This window comes from Rhineura floridana, chromosome 1 (assembly GCF_030035675.1).
Source record: "Rhineura floridana isolate rRhiFlo1 chromosome 1, rRhiFlo1.hap2, whole genome shotgun sequence".
Taxonomy (NCBI): domain Eukaryota; kingdom Metazoa; phylum Chordata; class Lepidosauria; order Squamata; family Rhineuridae; genus Rhineura; species Rhineura floridana.
In genome coordinates, this window is record NC_084480.1 from 14,707,959 (window position 1) to 14,733,241 (window position 25,283).

The 25,283-nt window shown below is 44.8% G+C and overlaps 1 protein-coding gene across 6 annotated transcripts in view; it reads left to right on the forward strand.

The window, feature by feature from the left end:
• CTIF (cap binding complex dependent translation initiation factor) overlaps positions 1 to 25,283 on the forward strand; it is a 234,979-nt gene that overhangs the window by 61,861 nt on the left and 147,835 nt on the right. For 4 of the 6 annotated variants that reach the window (XM_061614213.1, XM_061614243.1, XM_061614222.1 and 1 more), the window contains exons 2-7: positions 4,039 to 4,251; positions 5,783 to 5,866; positions 10,431 to 10,553; positions 13,188 to 13,261; positions 16,800 to 16,904; positions 24,202 to 24,277. In XM_061614213.1, the coding sequence (XP_061470197.1) occupies positions 4,072 to 4,251; positions 5,783 to 5,866; positions 10,431 to 10,553; positions 13,188 to 13,261; positions 16,800 to 16,904; positions 24,202 to 24,277 (642 nt within the window). In that variant the 5' untranslated portion in view covers positions 4,039 to 4,071. The remainder of the gene's footprint in view (positions 1 to 4,038; positions 4,252 to 5,782; positions 5,867 to 10,430; positions 10,554 to 13,187; positions 13,262 to 16,799; positions 16,905 to 24,201; positions 24,278 to 25,283) is intronic. The other 2 variants (XM_061614252.1, XM_061614261.1) reach the window with 1 other exon arrangement.

The window sequence follows — 25,283 nt, forward strand, 5'->3', positions numbered from 1 at the left end:
AGACAGACTTATAGGGAAAGGCCGTAGCTCAGTGGTAGAACATCTGCTTTGCATGCCGAAGGTCCCGTGTTCAATCCCCAGCACAGACTGAAATCCTGAAGCACCACTGCCAGTCACTGTGGACAGTATTGAGCTATTTGGACCACTGGGTCTGATTCAGTGTAGGGCAGCTTCCTACATTCAAAAGAGTTTCGTGAAGCCTCCATGGAGGAAGAGAGGAAGTTTCCTTCAGACCAGTCAGATATGCATAACAAAATTACATGTCTGGGGAGGCATGCCTAAACAAAAATGCTTTTAGCAGGCGTTGAAAACAGTACAACAAAAGCACCTGCTTATTATCGATAGGCAGGAGGAGGTTCCAGAGGATAGGTTCTGTGGCACTAAAATATTGATTTCTTGCACATAATCGCAGCAGGTGTTTATTAATTTTATTTATATTCATTTATAAAAGTATTTATATACTGTCCTTTTGCAAAACCTCAGGGCCGTGTACAGCAGCATTAAAAAGGTATGCTGAGTTATCCCAGATTTGTTTATTTTTTTAGCAGACTCATGAGCAAAAAAATCAGACACATTGGGAGAAGCGTACCATTTGAAACTACAGCTATGGAGTCAGCAGTTCATTGCTTACCTCTCGAACCAGTTAATTATTTACCCATCCATAACCCCCTGTGCTGTGTTTATTCATGTTCCCATATGTCACGCCTGCCTTGGCATTGTCCTTCTGTCAGTTCTGCAATAAGAGCTGTGGCGAGTGGTGGCCTTTTAACGGCTTCTCTCTATTGTAGTGTTGCAGAGGGAGGTACAATAGGCTGTGATTTCATGTCGAGGTTTAAGCAAAGCCTTTGGGCTCTGCTTGCAGAGCTGAGCCTTGGAGATTCTCTTGGCTTCTTCCAGTTGAAGAACTAAAAGTGCCTTTTTTCCCTTTCTTGATGGTGAGCCTTTGCTGAATTCTCATTGTTTGCTGACCTTGGTAACTGGTTCTCTTGTTCGGCCATCTTTTTTCTTGCCGCTGGTCTCTAAGCATTGATGCTCGCACAAATTGTAAGTCACTAGTGGCTTGCCTTCTGGAAGCAGAGGTGTATTCCTGGACACCCCCAATACAAGGATGGTGAAAGTGTGGAAAGGAAGAACTCCTATGCCTGTCCACGTGTGGCATGCCCCGTTCTCAGATTCTTACTCCTGGTTGCCACTACAAATCACTCCCTCCCCCATTCCAAGCCCAGGAGCACATCTACACCTCAGATTTAAACTGGTTTTACCTCCAATCCCTCTTCCCAGGGAACTCTTGAGAATTATAGTTCTGTGATGGGGATAGGAATCTCCTAACAATCCACCCTTAACAGACTATAGTTCCCAGGATTCTTTGGGGGAAAACATGGTTGTTTAAAGTGGTATAAAGTTGATAAAAATGTTGACAGTGCCTAAGTCTAGCACAGCCTTCACCAACCTCGTGCCCACCAGATGTTTTGGATGGATGCCATCAGGAATGGTAGCCCAAAACATCAGGAGGGCACCAGGTTGGCAAAGGCTCTAAGGAGTAGCACTTGTTTGGAATGAGAAGCATTTTCCAGTTTTCCACACATGGCTAGTAATGGGAATGTTTGTGATTATGTTTGCAGCAGGTATTGGCTCTGTGATGCATGTGGAAGTACTGTGACAATTTTGTCATCTGGTAAATAAGGAGAGAGAGCCAGTGTGGCATATTAGTTAGCGTGTTGGGCTATGACCTGGGAGACCTGGGTTCGAATCCCCACATAGCCATGAAGCTCACTTGGTGACCTTGGGCCAGTCACTGCCTCTCAGCCTCAGAGAAAGGCAATGGTAAACCTCCTCTGAATACCGCTTACCACAAATAGGGTTACCATGAATAGGGTTTCATAGGGTTGCCATAAGTCAGAATTGACTTGAAGGCAGTTCATTTCATTTTTTTTTCAAATAAGAAGAATTTGAGTTTGTGGGACATTTTTAGCAAACACATACAATGGAAATGGAACCCCACGGCTGTGGGAGGAAGCTGTGGGCGGAGCAACGAAGGCAAGGCAGCCTTCCCCAGCCTGCTAACCTCCCAGAGGTGTTCGACTGCAGTTCCCATCATCCCTGCTGGCTGGGGCTAATGAGAGTTGCAGTCCGAACCATCTGGAGGACACCAGACTGGGAAAAGCTGACATAAGGCAAGCCAGATTAGACCAAGGGTCCAACTATCAATCATTCCAGAGTGCAGGACACGGAATAATGTTGCAGAAAGCCAGATTTCGGCTGAACATCATGAAAAACATCCTAACTGTTAGAACAGTATGGCAGTGGAACCAATGACCAAGGGAGGTGGTGGGCTCTCCAACACTGGAGGCATTCAAGAGGCAGCTGGACAGCCACATGTCGATATGCTTTAAGCTGCATTGAGCACGGGGTTGGACTAGATGGCCTTATAGGCCCCTTCCAACTCTACTATTCTATTATTCTGTGAACTTAACCAGCATCTTGTTGCCAACAGTGGCTAACCAGATACCTCCATGAAGCTCCCCAAGAGGACAACAAGTCTTTCCTGTTACCTGTCCTCCCATCTGGTAATAAGAGATAGCCTACCTCTGAACAAAGAGGTTCTATTTAATTATAATGGTAAGAAAGATACCATGTTGATAGATTTATCCTCCGTGAGATGTGCAGAGTTGCCATATTAGCCCAGTACTATCTGCTCTGTCTGGCAGTAGCTCTCAAGGGTTTCTGCAGTGGTCCCATTGCTAGTCTTAGCGCTTGAGATCTAGGGACTTTAGCTGGGGTTTTATGTATGCAAAGCATATGCTCAGCCATTAGGTAACCTTTGTTCAATGGAGGTCAGCTCACCATTTCTCAGGTTGGGACTCGAACCCACATCTGTTTCCCATTATCTTGCTCTTTTCTGCTGAGCTGCTATGTAGTTTATGATAACGAAAGTCTCGCACCCTGACTTGCGTCAGTCCCATTCTCACCTGCTCAGGTTTAGCAGAGAGTGTTTGATACAAACTGCCATACGGTTGGTTTTCCTCACCATGAATGTTTTTTAATTTGTTTTAAATGGAAGCACAGAATCTCAGGATTCAACATTGCTTTACTGGGGGTGAGATTCTGCAGTCCTTGGCTTGCTTACAGTCACCTGAGTTCCTAGCCCTGTTGCAAAACAATGTTTCATGCACTTTATACAATATGAGGGGGTAAATAACACTTGGGAAGTCAATGAGCTACTGGGCCTAACACAAAGTATCTGTGCTAGCGTACATCAGCCTTTACTGTAAGTGAAAGGATGTTTTATAGATAGATTTTATATGTATGTTGTGATTTTATATGTTCATTGAGTGAAATTTGTCCCTGCCTTTTTACCTACAGCTCCTGATGAAAGCCTAAATATACAAGGCTGAAACACGTTGGGTTTGGATTACTAATAAAACATATTTTTCTAGCATCTTGGTTTCTCCCGCTCATACTAGCGTACAAAGCCCCACATGGCTTGGGATCTAAGCACCTAAAAGATTGCTTTCCAAATAACAACCATCACAGACCTTACAATCAGAGAAGGAGGCCCTTTTGGTGGTGCTATTACTGAGGGCTACCCGGCTGGTGCTGACCTCTGACAGGGCCTTCATAGTAGTGGTCTCCTACTTACAGAATACCCCTCCTGGTGAGGTGTGTCTGTCTCCCTCATTCCTAATATTCAGGAGGGACTTAAAAACATCCCCATTTACCCAGGTGTGTGATGGCTGAAATGTGTTGCCCTTGGCAACCTTGAAATTCCTGATCGGGGAGGTTATTTGATTGTTTTTAAATGGTTTTTTAAAATGTTTTGTTATTTTTACTGCTTGCAACCTTGGGCTCCTTTGGTAGGAAAGCCAGGATAAAAATCTAATCAATAAAGACATTTTCAGGCTGAGGGGGATCATTTAAAATTACAGCTAGCTTTGCAGGGTGGGGGAGTGAGCAGTTTCTCAGATGCCTGTTTTTTAAATGACAATATTGGCTTTTAGGTGAAATCTTGCCTTCTTTCCCTCCCCCCTGCCCCCTTAGGCCCCTTCCGTTCCTGGTTCTTTATCCAGAGTAATGGAAAATTCATCTGTGGCTTCTGCCTCGTCTGAGGCAGGGAGTAACCGCTCACAGGAAATTGAGGAGCTGGAGCGTTTCATCGACAGCTACGTTTTGGAGTATCAGGTCCAAGGCTTGTTAACCGACAAAACGGAAGGGGACGGGGAGAGTGAGAAAGCACAGTCTACTGTCTCACAGGTGGGTACAGGTTGGCAACTTGGACCAGGGATGATAAACTGGAGCACTGACGCAACAGCAAAGAAGGTGACGCACTTTAAAGTAGGTGCCAACTGCTGGCCAAATCCACCACCAACACCCTGGTTTAATTTTATCCATCCACTGAGGCCCCATCGACATTTGGGCAGCATCTGCACCATACATTTAAAGCAGCATCATATCACTTTAAAGAGTCATAGCTTCCCCCCCCCCAGAGAATCCTGGGAACCGTAGTTTGTGAAGGGCACTAAGAGTTGATAGGAGACCCCTATTCTCCTCACAGGGCTGCAATTCTCAAGGGTGGTTTAACAATCAGTCCCTGTTTCTTGCCCCAGTAGGAGTCTAAGTACCCTCCATGCATGTCTTTACAAAATATATGCATGGGAACCAAACACAGTCAAACACATTAAGATCGGCTGATCTCCCATAAACGTCTATCACTATATGTTCATTTTTAAGCCAGCACAATGGACCATACTCAAGAATGCCTGTTTAGCAATGGAGAGATTGTACATTTCAATGCTGCATCTCCCTTTTGAACGTATTTGTTTGTAATGTATGCCTGAGCACCCTACACTCCGTGCCATCCACTGATCTTATGGGCTTGCTTTGCGGTTTAGTAAACAGAAGAGAATGGTGGTGGGTGAGGGGACATTTTAAATGCCTCGTCTTGTCATGTTGGATTCTCCCTGTTGTCCTGTTGTGAGTAGAGGGAAAGAGGGGTCATTTTAGCTTATTAAGAGAGCATTCATTTCTTGCTGACTTCTTTAGTGACTGTTGACAAATTTCTTACAATGTTCTGGTTCATGGGGAAACAATGACTTCAGACCTTGGTTTGTTCTAGGGAAAATAGTTCAGACAAACCATAGTTACCTGAGGCTGGGTATCATGGAGAACTACATCCTGTTTAAAAGCTGCACTACAACTCCCATAATCTCTGCATGCTGTCCTTATTTCCTGGTTCTGATGAGAGTTGGGAACCAACAGCATCTGGAAGCCCACAGGCTCTCCTTTCTTTAGGCTATTGATGTGCTACAAGCCTATTGATGTCAGGCAGGTGCCTTTGCTGTGTTCTTTTTGGCATCTGTTTAAAACATCTTTATTTAGGCAAGCCTATCCAGACATGTTGATGAGTTTTAATCTCTTTGTAGTTTACTGCTGATTTTAATTGTCTTTATATATGTTTTAATTACCTGTTCTTAACTGTTTTTATTGATATTTTAATATTGCTTGTAAACTGCATAGAAGCTTTCTTGCAGCTAGGTGGTATGTACATTTTGTTAAACAAATAAAATACAAGGAGCTGTCATGTGGACAGACAGGCTAATAAATGATTATGTGGGCTAGTAACATTTCTGCACATACTTGCAGAGCTAGACTAAGATCCCCCCACCATTTCAATTCAAAGGCAGTTCTCTTTCTGAAGTTGTTCCCCTGCCACTCACAGGACTTTGCAGTGTTCCTTCAAACCATTTATTTCACTTGGTGCTTTTCTCTTCATCTCTTTTTCCAGTGGACAGCTGACTGCAATGAGCAGATAGAGGGTAGCGGTTCCTCCTCTAGAGGCAAGGGCTTAATGCCTCATAATCAAAACCAGGTAAGGGTAATGGGATCCTTTAGCCAGAAGTGTGTGGTTGTTGCTGATGGTTTCTTATGCCTTTCCCCCCAGCCTCAAGGTTCACATCCCAAACCCTCTTTTGTTAGCCGATACCTGGAGCTCAGGCGTACAGCTGACAAGAATGTTCAAGAATAGATTTGGGGCAGGATATTAGGTTCTTGAGAGCCAGTGTGGTGTAGTGGTTAAGGTGTTGGACTACGACCTGGAAGACCAGGGTTCGAATCCCCACACAGCCATGAAGCTTACTGGGTGACCTTGGGCCAGTCACTGCCTCTCAGCCTCAGAGGAAGGTGATGGTAAAACTCCCTCTGAATACCGCTTACCATGAAAACCCTATTCATTAGATTCTTGCTGGTAACAGCGCACAAATCCTTCCTCTTAAATCTATCTGAATTTTCAGATCCAGTGTAACGTTTCCAGGAAATATTATTACAAGGGAATCCTTCTGAAACTCGTCTTTTGGAAGAAGATGCCTTCTAGAGAGGTCTTACTTTCATCTGCCCAATTTTGCCATTTGAACTGGGTGGGAGGCAGTTTTGAATGCTGCCTGTCGGAGTGTGTTCATTCAGTGTTGCCTGTGTTACCCTTAGTTTGCTTTCAGAGCTGTTTCTTAAATCATGTTGGCCATTAAAAGTTGTTGGGAACGGCTTGAACTCTGATTAGAGATGTGAGGGCCTGGGAAAAAATGAAAAGAAAAATAATCTCTGCATGTTTGTTTTCCTGGTTTTCATTCCAGGCCATCAAATCTCTAACTCTGATATTTGTAGTTACTGGGGTATGGAAGCTGAGCTGGCTAAATCAAAGCAAAGGACTTTGCAGAGGTGCTGATCTGTCTTCCAGTCTCTGATAAATCTTAACTTGTTTACAAGGTAACTTTGCTAAATGTGAGCCGCTAGATTGCGCAGTTCTAAGGGTTGGCAAGTGGACATGACTTAGTTTTGCTGAGGTTTGGCAAAGTTTACCAACTTCTTCATTAGCTCTTTTGGCGAGCAAGCTAACCAGAGGTGTTTCCAGAGGTGGACTATTTAGGAGCACCAAATCGTGGCTGTTCTGCTTTAAAGTGGAAGTGGAATAGCAACTCTGCTTCCTGATAGGGTTACCATCATTTTGTCATTTCAAAAAGAGTACATTTGGCTTCAATAAGTGAAAAGTAAGAGTATGCTGTTGCACCATCTCAAAAAGAGTACATGTACTCTTAAAAGAGTATGGTTGGTAACCCTACAAGTTCCAGACTTCAAGCAACCTGTAGTCAAGTCATCAGGTTCAATTTCCCAGCTGCAGTTGTTGACTTGCCTTTGAGGGGAAAAGTTTAAATGCTCCCACTCCTCCACTGCTGCAGTTTGGGACTGAAGAAGGGGATAAAATTGCTATAAAAGCAATGCTATTTGGAAAATGAAGACCTAAAGCGATAGAGATGATTTCTAGAGAGGAGAGACAGATCACAGAAAAGGAAATGGATAGAACACTATGTAAAAATGTGTGAACATATAGGTTGTATCCTTATTGGAACTGCAACATCATAAATCATCTACACCTGTGGGAAATCATGCAGCTCTTCTATTAAAGAAGTTGGATTTTCTGATCTGGGGAGTGGGGGAATGGAACAAGGGGAAAATGAGAGAAGAATGTGCAGATGTCCTGTACAAAGAAGATAAACAAAGTGTGGTTATTGCAAAATGAGTGTCCAGTGTGGAAGCAGCCCATAAAATACCGTCATTAACAAATAATGTTCTTTAAATCTGTTATTTAGCCTTGAAACAGACAATCATAAGCATGCTAACCTAAGCCCCACTGAATTCATGGCCCCATTAAGCCTGGGGCTGCAGCCCTATGCCCAGTTACCTGGAAGTGACTCTCACTGAACTTAGTAGAACGTAGCTTTTGAGTAGGCATGCCTAGGATTCTGCTGTTAATGAATTTGTATTCAGGACATTGCATATTCAGGAGTATGATCTGTACAGATGCAGAATATTATCCACTCTTTTTATGACTGTACTTTCATGGGTTACACAGATCAGATAGCAGCCCTGTTTTGCTTTGCTAGATTTGAACAACTACAATAAAATGATGGTAAAGCTTGCTTTACAGTATGTTGACAATGGCTGGTGAAAGGCCAATGTTACGAAGTCGAAAGACTGATTGTTAAAGTTTTGATGAGCTGGTTTGATAGATTTGTCATTGCCTTCTAAGTACATGTGTATTTTTCTGACGTGGCGATTGCTAGAAAATAAACATCTGATAATTTTCAATGTGTTTTGGTTCAAAGTGAGGAAAATTCAGTTGTAGTAAGTGTTGATTGACTGTGCCATCCATTGCACGTCTTTCCCTGGAGCAATCTTGCAACTCTTTTATTCCCTTTTAAACAACAAGCTTGCAAAGTTTTATTTATATATTTTATGTGGGGGTAGGGATAGCCAATGTGGTGCCCTCCCAGATGTTGTTAACTCCCAGTTTCCATCAGCCTCAGCCAGTGTGGTTAAGGATGATGGGAATCATAGTCCAGCAGCATCTAGAGGGCATCATGTTGACTATCCCTGGGCTAACGTGAAGGATGACTTATATATACATACGTGTACCACTATATGCATAATAAATAACTTTTTGCAGCAGCATCCTTAGCAAAGAAGCTAGTCTGAGGCACAGTTATTGCTAACTGAAAACAGTAATTAAGAAGATGATGCATGACAGATGAGATGAGGCCTAGGAAGCAACTTGCTGCTCTAAGATTTGACTTGCCGGTACGCTCATACTGGAGCCATGCTAGAGAGTGCTCTTGTGCTTAGGTCCTCCTTTGTGGGCTTCCCATAGGCAACTGGTTGTCCAAGGCACCTTGGAAAGCTCCTTGAAACTCTGGATTAAAACCTGGAGTGGATTCTACTCCCCCACTGACATGGAGCCACCAGCTGTTCTCCCCCAGAACTAGAGGGGACAGAGGCAGGCTGATGTGCCTCCATCTCCCCCCTTCAACTGAAGAAGGGAAGCAGAGGTGCACTGGCTTGCCTTTACACCTATGGGTGCATTTGGAGCTCATAGTACCCCTCCAATGCATAGAAAGTCTCTCCTCCCCCCTCCATCCACATCGAGCTGATGGAAGTGGAAATGTGTCTTTTTGCTGTTCGTCTGTGCTCTGTGGCAGCTCTGAACTTGGACCATCCCTCAGGCGCAGAGGGTGCCCTTTGCAGCTCCTCTTCCCATCTCCAGCTCAGAGCTGAAAGGCAGCTGAATTAGAGACTAGCTTACCTCTTCCTGTAGAACAGCTTTGCCAAACTGGTGCCCTCCAGATATTATTGGACTACATCTTCCATCAACCCCACAAAGTGCATCCTGGCTGGGATCAATTGGGGTTGTAGTCCAACATCATCTGGCAGGCACCAGGTTGGTGAAGGCTGCCATAGACCCTAGTTCAGACTCCACTTGTCTGCCAGGGGCTGGCTTCCCTATCACCGTGGTGAGGGTGTGAGATTATGGAACCAAATTTGTTTTCTACAGTTTTGATGCTGAGAACTCTGCTGTCCACCGTGAAGCTACTTGCTTGTAGTGAATGAAGAAAGCAAGGTATTTTGCTCTCACTTAACAAGGTTCACCAAAACAGGAGCTTCTTGCAGAAAAGTGGCTTTCACACTGCCAAATAAATTGTGCAAAATAAAGCAAAGATGTGCACATTAAATTGCATAATTCATAACACTCGCAGAATTCAACTTTCCTTGGTATAGAAGGAACTGTGCTGGGGCAGGGTATTGCCAACACGTATTAGACAGGCACCATCTCTGTTATCTTTTCGGTGCCTACTGAAGACCTTCCTCTTTGAACAAGCTTTTAAAGTAGAGAACTGCTTTTAAAGGTGTTTTTAAAGATGTTTTGTTTTAATATGTTTGTAAATATGTTTTTTTTAAATATATTTTAAAGTCTGTTTTCTATTATGTTTTAGAGTGTTTTTAATGTTTTTGCTTGCCACCCTCGGCTCCCACTGGGAGGAAGGATGGGATATTATTATTAATTATTATTATTAATTATTATTATTAACAGCAACAACAATAACAAAATTTCTTTTTAAAGCACTTAATGTATAGAAGCAAGGGAGAAATGGGATAAAAATATATTCAAATCAGGGACAGCTATGCCAGTGTGGTGCAGTGGTCAGGGTGTTGGATTACAACCTGGGAGAGCAGAGTTTGAATCTCTACTCAGCTATGAAGCTCACTGGGTGACCTCAGGCCAGTATCTGTCTCTCAGCCAAACTTACCTCACAGGGTTGTTGTGAGGATAAAATAGAGAGAGAGGAACCATACATACCACCTTGAGCTCTATGGAAGAATGATGGGATACAAATGTAAGAAATAAACAAACTCAGGGGTGTTTCTGAGATATATAAACCAGAGAGAATGTGGTCCAAAATAGTCAAGATTCCTTATTCAGGATAAGTCATTTGGATCTTCAAAATGGGCAGTTTCTAAGCTTCCTGCACTGAACTCTTCCCCCGCAAAGGTGTTAATTAGATCAGGTAAGTTGTCTTTAACTAAAGTGAGCTGTTTGTTGTTTCCAGGAAGAGTGGGATCTCAGCAGCAGTGGCAGCTCAGGATCCCGGCCTAGTGCAGGCTCCAGGGATGGGTCTGTATCAAGGTCTGGCGGCCGAGGGAGACACAGCCAGTTCAGGCATTCAACCAAGGTATCCTCTAGTGGTGGTGGTGGTGATGATAGAAGACAGACTAGGAAAGCTGCAAGCGGTGTCTGGTGGTGGCATTTCATTGCAGGCCTTATAATTGCTTTGTGTGCGTATGTGGCATAGAATCTGTGGTTTAAATAAACTAGGCCTCACTTCTCAAAAACGGACCACATCCTGTGACCATGACACTATCTGCACTGTACATTTAAAACAGTATCATGCCAGTTTAAACAGCCATGGCTTCCTCCCCCAAATCCTGTACATTGTAGTTTCCCAGAGCTACAATTCTCAAAGTGGCTTGGGAAGAGGGTTTGACTGTTAAGCCACTTTGGGAATTGTATCTCTTTAAGGGGAACAGGGACCTCCTTACACCTCTCAGCACCTTTCACAAATTACAGTTCCCAGGATTCTTTGGGGCAAGCCATGGCTATTTAGAGTGGAAGGATAGTGCACATAGGGCCCAGGACACCCCACCGTCTTACAACTTCAGGGCAAGTGACACACCTGCATATATTTACATGAAATTCCATAATTTGGTTGGTTGCCCACACCCAGGATTTACCTTTCTTTTACAACTATTTTTAAATCAGTTTTTGTATTACACTGAGGAGAAGGATCTTTATGGTTTTGGGGGCACTCACTGATGGGTGATAGTCAAGAGGGGGAAAGGGCAGCTCCTCTGAGAGAAGCTGTCTCTTCTGATACCTTAAAAGTAAAACTCCAGCTATACCTCCTGTGCTTTCTATTCCTTTTTAGCCGAAAAAAATGCTCATAGAATTCTAGACTTTTTATTGTTGGTTTTTTTTAAAAAAAGTATACAAAAAGAAAACACAGGGCACCAATACCCTGTTGTAAGTTACAAATTAAAGTATGTGTATAGAAGAACAAGAAAAGAACTTGAATAACAAAAATGAATATATTTCTTCTCAACAGATTTAACATAGATCTGAATTATTTACCAGCAGCACTCTCACCTCCTTTGGATTGATTGTAAAAGTTTCCAGATTTGGACCATTTTAAACAAAATTCATAAGTTTATTTTTGCATAAAGCCCAGTTTCAAAATTTCCCAAAGTTTAGAGAGCCGCACTAAATGAAGGGAGCTCTTTTCGAACCCAATGTGTTGTTATGGTGGGGGTGCTCTTGGAAATAGATAGCGTCCCAGGCTGGTTATTCAGACTTCTGTACAGTCACAAGAGTTCAACCATGTGTGCACATGCTTGGTGTCCTGAGGGAATGTGGCAGCCAGGACTGCAATGCTGGTAGCTCCTGTGAGAGGCCAGGTGACCAAATGTAGGAAAAAAGGAGGTGGTTCTCATCAGCCACTGTACTTTGCTTGTAGACTGTGTTTGGTTTGTCAGGTTATAAGTGGTTGTGTGGGCCTGCTTTTAATATCTTGTCGAGCTAGGTGTTGCATTAGCCTCCAGACTGTGAGCCCATCAAAAGGATGTCTGTCTATCTGTCTGAATGAGAAATTTCCTGCTCCAAGTGTTGTTTCAGATGAAACTTATTGTTTAGTCTCAATTTCAATCTTCACCCACAAGAGAATAACAAGCCTACAATTATTTACATGATCACTTCTGGTTAGATCAGTCGTTTTTAACCTTTTTTGGGTCACAGACTCCTTTGAGACTCTGATAAAAGCTATCGACCCCCTTCCTAGACAAATGCACATAAACACATGCACATGAAATTTTGCATATAGTTAATGTTATTGCATTGGAAATTGATTTATTTCTTGTGCCTCGTTCATGGATCCCCTGAGGGTCCCTGGGCCACAGGTTAAGAACCCCTGGGCTAGATTGGAAAAAGTGAGGGAAAGGCCCATGATCTTACTTACTTACTTACTTACTTACTTTATTTATTTATTACATTTGTATACCGCTCCATAGCCGAAGCTCTCTGGGCGGTTTACAACAATTTAACATAAAAACAAATATACAAATTGCTAGGGTGGTTGGCTGCTTCAGCTCTCTTTGTCGTCCAAATCACTCCATGAGTGACCAGTCTGACGACAGGCTTGCTAAATCTTTGCTGGACAAGGCTGAATGTTGTACTCTGAATATGTAGGTTTCAATTACAACCCATTTTCCAGTTTTTCCAATTCACTGTCTGAGCTCGTCTCAATTTCATTGGCTCATGCTATTTTCTGGAACTGAGATTCAGCAACAGTGAGGGTGCCTCCAGACACTATTTATTTTGTGGGAGGGATTCAACCACATGCTGTAAATTTAGGTATGTGCAGTCAAAGTGGATTCAAGTGCTGTGATGCCCTAGCACAACAAATCCAGATTGAAAATGAATTGGGACTTTTTGTTGCTTGGAAAGTGATGTGGAGATGAATGGGAAAGTGTGGGATGAACAAACGGCTAACAGGAAGATGTGTAAATACCTCACAAGCAGATCAGAATGAATGCTCATTGTCGTATAACTACCCCATAAACAAATAAGAACAAGTGCTTGATGAAGGCCGGATATAATCTAACCTCCATGTAAACTTTGCGCAAGCAAATCAGGATGAATGCCCAATACTAAGTAAGTCATCTGGAGGGACCCTCAGTTACATTTGGCGAGTTGCATGGTAGACTGTCATACCACTTGAGAATAATGGAGATTTCACACTCTTTTTTCTTTTTAGAATGGCAACAAAGACAATTCCCTCGATATGCTGGGCACAGATATCTGGGCAGCCAATACTCTTGAGTCCTTCAGGTGAGCTCTTCTTTTAGAAAGGCACTATCCCACCCACCCTTTGTGTTCAATAACCTGCCCAATTTCCCTGCCGGCTTCTAACCCTTTTAGTCGCACTGCTGTAAAGTGTTCCACTGTCAATGGCGGCAGTCGCTCTTCCTGTTGGTGAGGAGAGGGTTCATTGTCGATCACTCATGGCCGAGTAAGATTGTCTTCCAAGTTAACTTGGTTGGAAGACGCCTGTGCGTGAATTTGTTTTATGTGGGGAGATCGGTGCACCACGATCAACACACAGTCTTGACAGAAAAAGGCTTTGATCTAATGGCATGGATACCACGACGATTGGAAGTCTTTTATCTGCAGCCTTCATCCGTCTTCACAGCCGTTGTAACGTACACATTGTTATCCTCCGCCTGTTCTGCCGTTGAGGACTTTCTTGGATCGTTCTTTGTCTGGTTCCTCTCCCTTGACCTTACCGCCATGGGTGACCCTGTTGGGAGTACACGACTCCTGATGGCACTGCTCACAGGGTTCATTGGAACGTGCAAGCCCACTCACCACTACAAGGTTACGATCCAGCGAGGGGTGAGGAGAGGGTGGGAGGGAGTGAATCTATCACTCCAACTCCAGGCCCTCTGCAGGGACTGGATTCCCATGCTCCATTCAACAAGCTGGCTGTTGCCTTGATAGAGATGGGTTATAACACTCCTTTCGATTTTAACCCATTGGAGCTTGTCTCAAAAGTTCCTTTGAAAGACTAAAATAAGATGCCCTAATTAATTGGGCAAGATCATCTTTTTTTTAAAAAAAGGTGGCTGTTTTTGTTAATAGAAGTACTTTGACAACTTAGAAGATGCAGCCCTCTTGTCACTTCTCACATGGAAGCAAATGCTACTTGTAAGAGGGATGCCTGCTGCAACATATATAGCCGCCGAGGAATGTGTGCTGTTTCCCTTTCCAAAACAGCATGCGAACTGGATAGGGAAATTAATTGCATAACGCTCCTACAATTAATGGATGTAAGATTTAGGAATCTAGGAAGTTGCCTTATCCCAAGTCAGACCATTGGGCCATCTAGCTCAGTGGTGGGGAACTTCTTTGAGCCCTGGAGCAGCATTTCCTTCTGGACAAACTTCCTAGGGCCACATGACAGTGGTGGGCGGGGCCAGAGGCAAAGTGGGTGGAGCAAGATGTGTAATGTTTACCTTTTATACAGTAGGCTAGTTTCTACGCATGTTCACGCAACTCTCTCTGTCCTCCATGGAGACAAGCAGGACGTTCTGTTCAGTTCAAGAACACATTGTCGCCAGGCAACAAACACTCAAAGAGGGTACAAAGCTGGACCTGCAGAGAGTCCTGAGGACTATATAGACCTGGAAGGCTGCATTTGGCCCCCAGGCTTGGGGGGCAGCATTTTAGTTTAGTTTATAGTTTATTTATATAACACTTTTTGGCCAAAGGCCCCCAAATTGGCGAACAAAACATATTACAAAAAGAGAAAAGAAATTGCATATGAAATAACCAGTTAAAAATATACAGTAAAAATACGATGCAACAAGATTGTGTGGAAGGGCATGTGATCATGAATGAAACTCTTTTAATCCAGACATACAAGCAGGGTGCTTGTACTCTAATCACATGCTTTATAATTCCTCCTTCCAGTAGAACTGTCCTTTTAAGAAGAAAAAGAAAATGGAGCTTGCAGCCAAGTGGGGTCTTTTAGGTGCCAACCACACTGGGATTGTGAGCAGAGTCAGGCAGCTGGGAGCCAGAGCAGTAATACAAGAAACAGTTTCCCCAGCAGCTGTAGCAGATGAAAAACACGGCAGCCAAGAAGACCAAGGCACAGATTGTGCAAGGTTTCCGCTCCAACAGGAAACAGGGTGTCAGACAGGCACCTTTTCCAGCCCTTTCTGGAACCGCCAGAGACTGAACCTGAGACTTTTTGCATCCAAAGGATGTGCTCTGGCCCTCCTTAGTCTACCTGAACCTGGATATTGGAAGGCCCATCGGCACTCATGTGAGCCTTGCCTGCACAGTGCAGTCTTGGGAGGAGGCCTTGCCCCCTGTTTGACCACCATCCAATCTTGTTTCTCTGGTTCGGGCCTTGACCTCTTTGGATGCCGTGGTGATTATTTTTGTTGTTCTCTCTACGCCAGTGGTTCCCAAACTAACAAGTGGGCCCCTAGAAAAATTGCTGAGGGTCTTGGCACATGTTTTTCCCCCCAGCCTGCTGTAGCAGTGACAGTGCACTGCGCTAGATGCTGTACGATTCTTAATTGTATTTCTGTTGTTCCTTTTATTTATTACATATTCTATTACAGTTTGAATTCCATGGAGTTCAAAGTTTAACACAATAAAAAAGAAAGAAAAGAAGCGATAGAAATGCAGTTTAAAATCAATATGAATGCATAATGCAAATGATGTACCATCTACCAACTTCAACCCCAAAACCCTAGACATGCCACGGACACCTGATGGAAGCCCGCCCACTCACCACAGTTTGGGAACCCCTGGTCTGTGTGACTGTCCCAGTTTTAATCCTTCTTTGCTTGTCTATCTTTATGTGGTCCTTGTTGGAGCAGAAAAAGGTCATCTTAAATGCATTAATGCAGTCTTGTACTTAAGTACTCGTCTAGTATCCATAGGCCAGGAATGAAGAACCTCATAACTGGTGGCCAAGTGCGGCCCTCCAAGACCTCTGTCTGGCCCTTGGGACCCTTCCTAGGTCATTCCTCTCCTTAGTCCTGCTTTGCACCTTCCTTAAGTGTTTTTGCCTGACCGGAGTATTACCTTGTTTTTTGCTTGTCTGGACAGAGAGGGACGTGTGAGTGTGAAGAGGCCAACCCACTGCACAAAGATAAAATTTAAAATCCATTGCTTCACCAACCACTGGCATGTGTCCCCTGGAGGCTTACCTAGACAGGAATGTGGCTCTTGGGCTGAAAAAGGCACTTCCCCTGCAGACGGCATAGAAATAGAGTGGGCTGTTGGAGGGAGGATAGACTTTTGCAAGCTTATTTACAAGGCCGAATTAATAACAACACAGCCATTTTAGGGGCTAATGAGACATCGTTTTGTTTCTGCTCAGGCCCACAGATTGTCATGGCTAAGGCCGTGCTGCATCAGAGACGAAACTGGAATGGGAATTCTGAAGCCCAGCTTTCTGAAGTCAGTCGCTGGGCCTGGAGTCTTGATTACAGCAGGTGGAGGGTTCTGCTGTGTAGATCAGGCAAGGGTACTCTGGCAGGCCAACTAGCGTTTGTATGTCAAGCCAGAAGCCTAATACTGGTCGCCAATCACTGGGTGGTAGTAGTGGCAGTGCACGTTTCTTTTTGGGCCTAGAGAAGGCTCCAAAGCCTAAGCTCAGCTAGTCCTGGGTAGCATATTAGACTGCACCCCCCCTCCGGACAATATAATAAATCAACATGAGGTTGGTGATTCATCCAAACCCCTTCTATGTGCCCTGCTGTGTACGTTCATGCACAAGTTTTTATCATTTTGCAGTGTGTGTTATTCAGCTCTTCCATGTCTCATTCTCTCTCTCCTTTTTTCCTAGTGGTGCCACCTGGGACTTGCAACCTGAAAAACTTGACTTCACACAGTTCCACAGGAAACTCCGCAACACCCCCAAGCACCCGCTGCCACACATAGACAGAGAAGGGTGAGTAAGCCATTTGTCCGCAAGTGTTTTTGAAGTTTTTACTGGAGCTTGGTTTCTGACTGGGAGGCAAAACACCTTAAGGGACGAAAGAAAAGCCCTGCTGGGTCAGACCAAAAGCTTATCTACTCTAGCGTTCTCTTCTTGCAGTAGCCAATCAGATGCCCCAGTGGGAAGCCCCCGAGTACTCTCTCAACTTGTAATTCCCAGCAACTGGCATTCAGAGGCATCTGAATTCAAGACACTGTCCTGCCCAGAGTGCAAGACACGAGACGGAGGCGAAACTGGAATGAATTCCTGTTTTATTAGAGCAACTCTTACATTAAAGGCAGTGCGCTTCAGAGACTTAGCTATGCTAACTCACTACAGTCCCTAACTAAGCTATCTAGGCATATTCTGCAGCGTGTGAAGAAAGTTGACTCAGCAACCAAGTCAGAGGGATGCTGCCTTAAGCAGGGAAGGTCTTCGCTTGTGATCTCTGACTCCTTCGAAGTCCCACCTTCTCACGCAGGGCAAAGGGGGGCGAGCCTTTGCCAGTTATCTGACAGAACAGGCTCGATAGGTGCCGGCTCGGCCTCAGGAGGCTGAAAAGCGTTTGAAGTGCCAGACGGGGCATCCTGGGGTGATGGAGCCGGTGCGCTCGCCCGGTCATCCCCCAGTGTCTCCGTTGGGGCGTCTGTAGGTGAAGCGAGGTCTGCTTTGGCGGGAGAGCTGTCTGTGGGAACTGGCAGACTGTCAACTACTCCCCCTCCCTCATTGTCCTCGAAAGCCTCATCTACCTCTGATTCCTCCCCCTGCTCCATCTGAGGAGGCTGGGGCTCGGCCGACTCCCCTCCCTGATCCCCCTGGGGGAGCTGGGGCTCAACAGACGCAAAGCTGCCAGTGGTTTGACTGCTTAGAGAGTTCCTGTAACGGTAACAACAAGAAGTGGGGATCTTCTGCAAAATGTTGTAGAGTGTCAGCAGCCTCTCACAGGAGTACTCCTGTTCAAGGCATCAGCAGCTTGAGAGAAGAGCTTTGTTGCACTGTTTAGAGCACATATCGAGGTAAAGGAGAGATTTCAGGAAAAGGGCAAAGGCTTATTTTCTCCCTAGTTGTGCTCAGGACCAGCGCCAGGTCAGGGTGTGCCCTCGGGCCACAACAACCCCCCTCGTGTTGTAACATCAGCACGCTATGGAAGCCTGCACCAGCCATGTGGACGGGCTGGGAGGGAGGTGGAGGACCAGCTCTGTGATCAGCGATGGGCTGCAGGGCGTGATTTGCAGCTTCCTGAAGCCAATAAAATTGTCATGTTTAAGCCTGGCAGCACAGACAGGCCTGGCGTCATCAGCTGCCACCACTGCTGGGGGCGGGGCAGGAACAAAGGAGATAAAGTCTTTCTCCCTTTCATACTGCTGTTGCTGATGCCACTGTTGGCAGACAGGACACAACAAGGAGATTCGGGTGGGTTGCCAGAGTCTGGGGAAGAGGTGTCTGGGTTGGCGGGGTTGATGAGTGAAGCAAGCAGAGGCGCAGCACGTAGGGATTTTTAAAATAAAAAACAAAATATCGTTTTCTTTTCACCGATCTGCACTGTGTTCTCTAGTCGTTTCAGTCAGGTTTTTTCAGGGCCCAAAATGCCCTGCAATCCCCCAAAGTCATTACAAGCGGTGACAGCACCGCGTACAGTAAGCTCCCTGCCACTTCCTTGTTGATGAGCCCTTCCGTAGCACTTGGAAACCTTCGTTCATTGTTTTTCCTGCAACTTTGCGCTCTGGCTCCTTTGGGAACTCTCGGGAGAGACTCTATCTCTCGGTCAGTGATCAGAGCCAGCCAACACCAGCGAGGGCAGAGTGGTCAGCAACAAGGGCAAGGGGTGTTCTTCCCCAGCACAAATAGCTGATCAGCTACTGGGCCACATTCAAGGTCTTGTTATTGTTGTTATTGTTATTATTGTTATTATTATTATTATTATTATTATTATTAACTTTATTTATACCCTGTCGTTTTTCCAAATTGGAACTCACGGCTGCTTCCAGATAAAAAACAGATACAATTAAAACCTACCAAAGTTAAAAGCATATAATACATAAATAAATAAATATAGACAGATATAATTAAAAAATGAACTCTGATTTAAAATAGCATTAAACTGTTTCTGATAATTAAAAACTATACTCATAAAATCAGAATAATTAAAAAATAAACAAGCAAGAACAATATGACCTCCTTTTGGGCCTATCCTTACCCGCCTTCGGAATCAAAGGCTTGCTGAAATAAGAAAGTTTTTACCTGTCGACGAAAGGACTGCAGGGAAGAGGCCATTCTTATCTCCTTAGGGAGGGAATTCCAAAGCCCTAGGGGCAGCCACCGAGAAGGCCCTATCTCGTATCCTCACTAGTTGTACTTGTGTGGATGAAGGTATTGAAAGAAGGGCCTCTCCTGAGGATCTCAGGGCCCGGGCAGGCACATAGAGGGTGATGCGGTCTGACAAATAGCCTGGACCCAAGCCGTGTAGGGCTTTATAGGTCAACACCAGCACTTTGAATTGTGTCCGGAAACAAACTGGCAGCCAGTGGAGCTTTTTTAACAGGGGAGTTGTATGGTCCCTGTAATCAGCCCCAGTTAACATTCTGGCTGCAGCACGTTGTACCAGCTGAAGTTTCCGACCAGTCTTCAGAGGCAGCCCCACGTAGAGCGCGTTACAGTAATCTAAACGGGATGTGACTAAGGCATGTGTCACCTTGGCCAGATCTGACGGGTCAAGGAACAGTCACAGTTGACGCACTAATCTCAAATGTGCAAAAGCCCTCCTGGCCACTGCAGAAACCTGGGAATCCATATTTAAAGCTGAGTCCAGGAGGACACCCAAGCTGCGAACCTGTGTCTTCAGGGGGAGTATAACCCCATCCAGCACAGGCTGTATCCCTATTCCCTGATCTGCCTTACGACTGACCAGGAGCACCTCTGTCTTGTGTGGATTAAGCCTCAATTTGTTCACCCTCATCCAATTCACCACTGACGTCAGACACCAGTTTAAAACTAAGACAGCTTCCTTGGAAGAAGGTGGAAAGGAGAAATATTCACATATAAAGCCATAAACCAACTCGGGGCTAGGTAATCTGAAAGACCGCCTGCCCTGTATAGACCTGTAAGATCATTTTGATCATCTGGAAAATCTACTCATCATACCTCACCCTCCAGAATATCATAAAGTAGTGACAGAAAAACAGGCATTTCCTGCTATTTCCCCTGTACTATGCAATGCCCCTTCCCTCTGTCATATGGAAAGCAGTAACCACCAGTTTATTTTTTATTTATTTACAGAAACACCAAAAACACTTTAAAACATCATAAGAAGACCTTAAAATACATTAAAACAAAACAACGTTAAAAACATTAAAAAAAATAAACTTTAAAAACTTCTTTTTAAAAAGGGTTAAAGATATTAAAAGACATATTAAAAGCAATTCTAACACAGACGCAGACTGGGATAGGGCTCAACCTAAAAGGCTTGTTGGAAGAGGAAAGTCTTCAAAAGGCGCCGAAAAGATAGCAGAGATGGCGCCTGCCTAATATTTACGGGGAGGGAATTCCACAAGGTAGGTGCCGCCACATGAAAGGTCCGTTTCCTATATTGTGCAGAACGAACCTCCTGATAAGATGGCATCTGCAGGAGGCCCTCACCTGCAGAGCGCAGTGATCGACTGGGTATATAAAGGGTAAGACAGTCTTTCAGGTATCCTGGTCCTGAGCTGTATAGGGCTTTGTACACCAAACCAGAACCTTGAACTTGTCCTGGTAGCAAATGGGCAGTTGCTTCAGAACATCTTGTAAAGACACATCTTTTTGCCCAGGCTTTCTGTGACACTAAAGATCAGATCCTGTTTTTATTTGGCTATTGTCTTCATGCTAGAGATTTTTAAAATGCTAGAAGTGGTTTATGCATGCTTTTAAATAAGTAAAGCAGCCTGGGGGAAAAAAAAGAGAAGTTTGGTAAAAGCAGAGCCAAGACGAAGCAGAAGGGAGTGAATAGTGGAATGACCGGAGGAGGGGAGGGGAGGGAGGAAAGAATGCTGCCCAATTGGGGTGGTCAAGGGAGAGGGAGGAAGGGGAGGGTGTTAAAAAAGCAAAGGCAGTGGCCCAAATCGGAAGGCCAAAGCAGAACATATTGCAGGCAAATTAACACTTGGTGAGGAGAGAGGAGTGGAATAACACCGAATGAAGCAACAGCTGAAAAGCCCTCTGCAAGGACTCCTGAGAACTGGAAGCTGTCTCTTCCTTCCCCTCCTCCCAATTCAAACCTCCGTAGCTCACTTTCTGACCCACAAAACAGGATCACATCATAACATCCTCTGTTAATCTGCCTACAGTGACAAGGGTTTACGTAAGGGAAGCCAACTCCATACATATATGCCTGTGTTTATTTATTTATTTATTTATTTTATTTTATTTATAGACCGCCCATAGCGAATAGCTCTCTGGGTGGTGAACAGCAGAGTTAAAATACAAAGTTACAATAAAACATACAAGGTCACAACAAGGTAGAGTAAAAAACATCGAATATAAAACTGAACGTTAAAATGCCTGGGAGTATAACCAGGTCTTAACCTGGCGCCTAAAAGAAAGTACCGTAGGCGCCAGGCGTATCTCCTCAGGTAAGCTGTTCCATAGTTCGGGGGCCACCACAGAAAAGGCCCTGGATCTAATAACAATCCTCCGGGCATCCTGATGGGTTGGTACCCGGAGGAGGGCCTTAGATACTGAACGAAGTGAACGGGTAGGTTCATAGCGGGAGAGGCGTTCCATCAGATATTGCGGTCCCACACCGTGTAAGGCTTTATAGGTCAAAACCAGCACCTTGAATCTGGCTCGGAAACAAATAGGTAGCCAGTGCAAGCGGGCCAGGACAGGTGTTATATGCGCGGACCAATGGGTCCCCGTCAACAACCTGGCTGCCGCATTTTGCACTAGCTGAAGTTTCCGAACGGTCTTCAAGGGCAGCCCTATGTAGAGCGCATGTGTTGTGCATGATGTGTTGGGGGGGCGTTCAAGAGAGTGTGCATGTTCGGTGGTCATGGTCACTTTGGCCACGAACATTACTGGCACGCCACCCTTGGGCTGAAAAAGCTTAACAACCCCTGTTCTAAGCACTATCTCACACTGGCTCTCCCATTTCCAAGCCACTGCAAAGCTAGAGAGTTGTTTAGAAAAGGCCTAATAAAATGAAAAGGAAGCTTTCCAAGAAGCTAAATTGGGCACCCAGTGCCACATTCTTGTGCTTTTCTGTGCTTCCACAGAATTGTGGTGTGCACTCAGTCTTTCATATAATATCCATTTTGTGCTTCTGAAACATTAAAGGGACAACAGCTTAGACAGGCACTTGCTTCAGACTCACTGTGTGGTGCATTTTAGAACCCTTTCACATCAAAGGCATTGGGTCAACAAGTGTTAATCCTACCAGAAAAACTATTAAATCCAGTTTTTGCTGCTGTTCCAAAAGAAAGTGAAGCATGCAATCAGGGGAAAGAGTTATGTCTTTCCAGGTTGTATTATATTAACATGAGTTCCATAGAAATCCACAGTGCTCATTGTTTGATAATGAGTAATTGGAGCATATGCTTTTCTGCATAGATGCAACCCATGTGGCATTAAAACGCCTAACAGTCTTATCTTTGTCAGACTCTGTTGTTCAAAGAGATTGTAATCAGCTTCTCTGACCTTTTGTACAGACTAGAAATAGGTGTACATGTTTCCATGGGCATATCTACACTCTAGGCTTAAAAGGGCTTAAATCTCCCCCCTCTGAATTGAACCCTGGGAATTGTAGTTTTGGGAGAGGCCACCACGTGTCTTGAATAAAGGAGCCATATGAAATTGCAAGATAATTTCATGAATCCTTTAGGGGGAAGTCATGAAGGCTTGGAGTGTAGATTTTATTTATGTGCTTGCTTGCTTGTTTATCAGCCGTTTGCTTATGAGGCCCCAGTCAATAAAAATATTAAAACAATTCAATAAAAATGCAGGTCAAATACAATTCCATAACTCTTCAGGCACAAAAAGGAAAAGGCAGTATTGCAATTCTTCGTTACTCCTATTCCGTTCCCAACTGCTGGAGGTGAGTGAACAATTCTTCACCCCACTCCTCCTCCAAACGCTTGCCCAGATTCATCTTTAGATCTGCTCAAAGTGAACTTGCGTCACACTGCTGGTACTTCTGGGCTCAATGTATTGAAGGAATGAAAGAATGAGTGCACATACAGGGCTCTCTCTGTCTCTCTCTCTGTCTCTCTGTCTGTCTCTCTGTCTCTCTGTCTCTCTCTCTGTCTCTCTCTCTCTCTCTCTGTGTGTGTGTGTGTGTGTGTGTGTGTGTGTGTGTGTGTGTGTGTGTGTGTGTGTGTGTGTGTGTGTGTGTGTGTGTGTGTGTGTGTGTGTGTGTGTGTGTGTGTGTGTGTGTGTGTGTGTGTGTGTGTGTGTGTGTGTGTGTGTGTGTGTGTGTGTGTAAAAGGGAGAGAGACAGAGAAGTTTTCCTGCTGTTTCTGACTCTAAAGATGTTTAGGGTTTTATTGCATTGTATTGTAGTTTCTCAGTTTCATTGTTTGTTATGTGATATCGTTTGTATATATATTATTTATTGTATTGTATTTGTTTACTTTAAACCTCTTAGGGACTGTCTTTTTGGAATGTGGTTATTGACATGGTTGGCATTGCTGTGACAGAGTGAAGATGTCATGTGTCTCGGTAGCTTAAAATGGATCGCAAGGCATGGGAATGGGTCATAGCTCAGTGGCAGAGCACCTCCTTCGCATGCAGAAGGTCCCAGGTTCAACCCCCGGGTAGGGCTGCCTGAAACTTTGGAGAGCTGGTGCCAGTCCGGGTAGACATTGCTGAGCTAGATGGGCCAGTGGGTCTGACTCAGCAGAAAGCAGCTTCCTAACTGTCACTAGAAGCTAAAATGATGAAACTGAGGTTATCATACTTTGGACACATAATGAGAAGACAATATTCACTAGAAAAGACAATAATGCTGGGAAAAACAGAAGGGAGTAGAAAAAGAGGAAGGCCAAATAAGAGATGGATTGATTCCATCAAGGAAGCCACAGACCTGAACTTACAAGATCTGAACAGGGTGGTTCACGACAGATGCTATTGGAGGTCGCTGATTCATAGGGTCGCCATAAGTCGTAATCAACTTGAAGGCACATAACAACAACAAATGAATAAAAATTAGAACCATGGAAAGAATAAAGAAGTCTTGTCCGCAGCAGGCCTTTCATTCATTTTCACACTAGGTTTGCCCCTTTGTCTCTTCTTGACCCAGGATCGGAAAAGGGAAATGTGAGGACGGGGATGGAATCAATTTGAATGACATTGAGAAGGTTCTCCCAGCCTGGCAGGTAAGTCCTTTTCCAGCCACACTTTCTACAGTTGTCGTTGTGTGTGTCCGACATTCAACAGTGAGGCCTGCTCAGCCCCCAAGCTCCAACTGTGTTTGGAAAGATAAATGCCTTTTGCCAGCAAGACTCTGACGCGTTTCAGATATTCAGTTCCTGTGTGGCAACATTTGCTACACTAGTGCCTTGTTTTCTGACACTTGAGGAGGTGTATGCAATGATGGGTGGGGTAGTTTTGAGGTGCCTCCAACCTGAGTCACAAAGGCAAGCCAAGAGAATAGCCCCAGTGGGAGGGACAGGATGTTGCCTCACCGTATCCCTTCAGGGTTGTCAGACACACCTTCCAAGGCTCTTCCTGAACCAGCTCCACAAACGGCTTTTTTTAGGAGGTGTTGGCCGGAGCCATCTCGAGACATTTCGCTGCCTGAGGCAAACGGCAAGATGGCGCCCCCCCCTTCCCATTTCACATACAGATACCAACTGGGACTGGCAGTTGACTCTTACTTCAGCACTGGTGACAGGAGAGCACTGCACACGAGGCAGCATAAGAGCTTGGGGTGGCTGGAACAGGTCATGTACCATGCTCAGCTCTGTCTTTTAACATGGGAGAATGGTAAGGGGGCTGCTTACCCCCCTTCCCCAGCATCTGTCACCTGAGGGCGGGCACCTCACTTTGCCCAATGGTAGGGCCAGCCCTGGTTTTGCCAGAGCCCTGCCCTGCACTTCATAAAATCAGGAGATTACTGGGCGCTCACTGGGCCCTGTTTCCCTCCCGCAAGCTCAGAACAGGTTAAAGTATCCATGGTCAGCTGAGCTCAGGATATAGGTAAAAATGTCCCAGTGGACATCTGGGAAGGGGAGTGGACTCAGGCACATAGGTTCTAGCTGAATATGACAGAAAACTCTTTTAAAACAATGCCCAGGTGATATATGACTCCTGTGATGATAAATAAAGTGGGAGGGAGGGAGGCAGGGGAGTAGGCTTCCACATGTTGGAAATGGAGGGTGG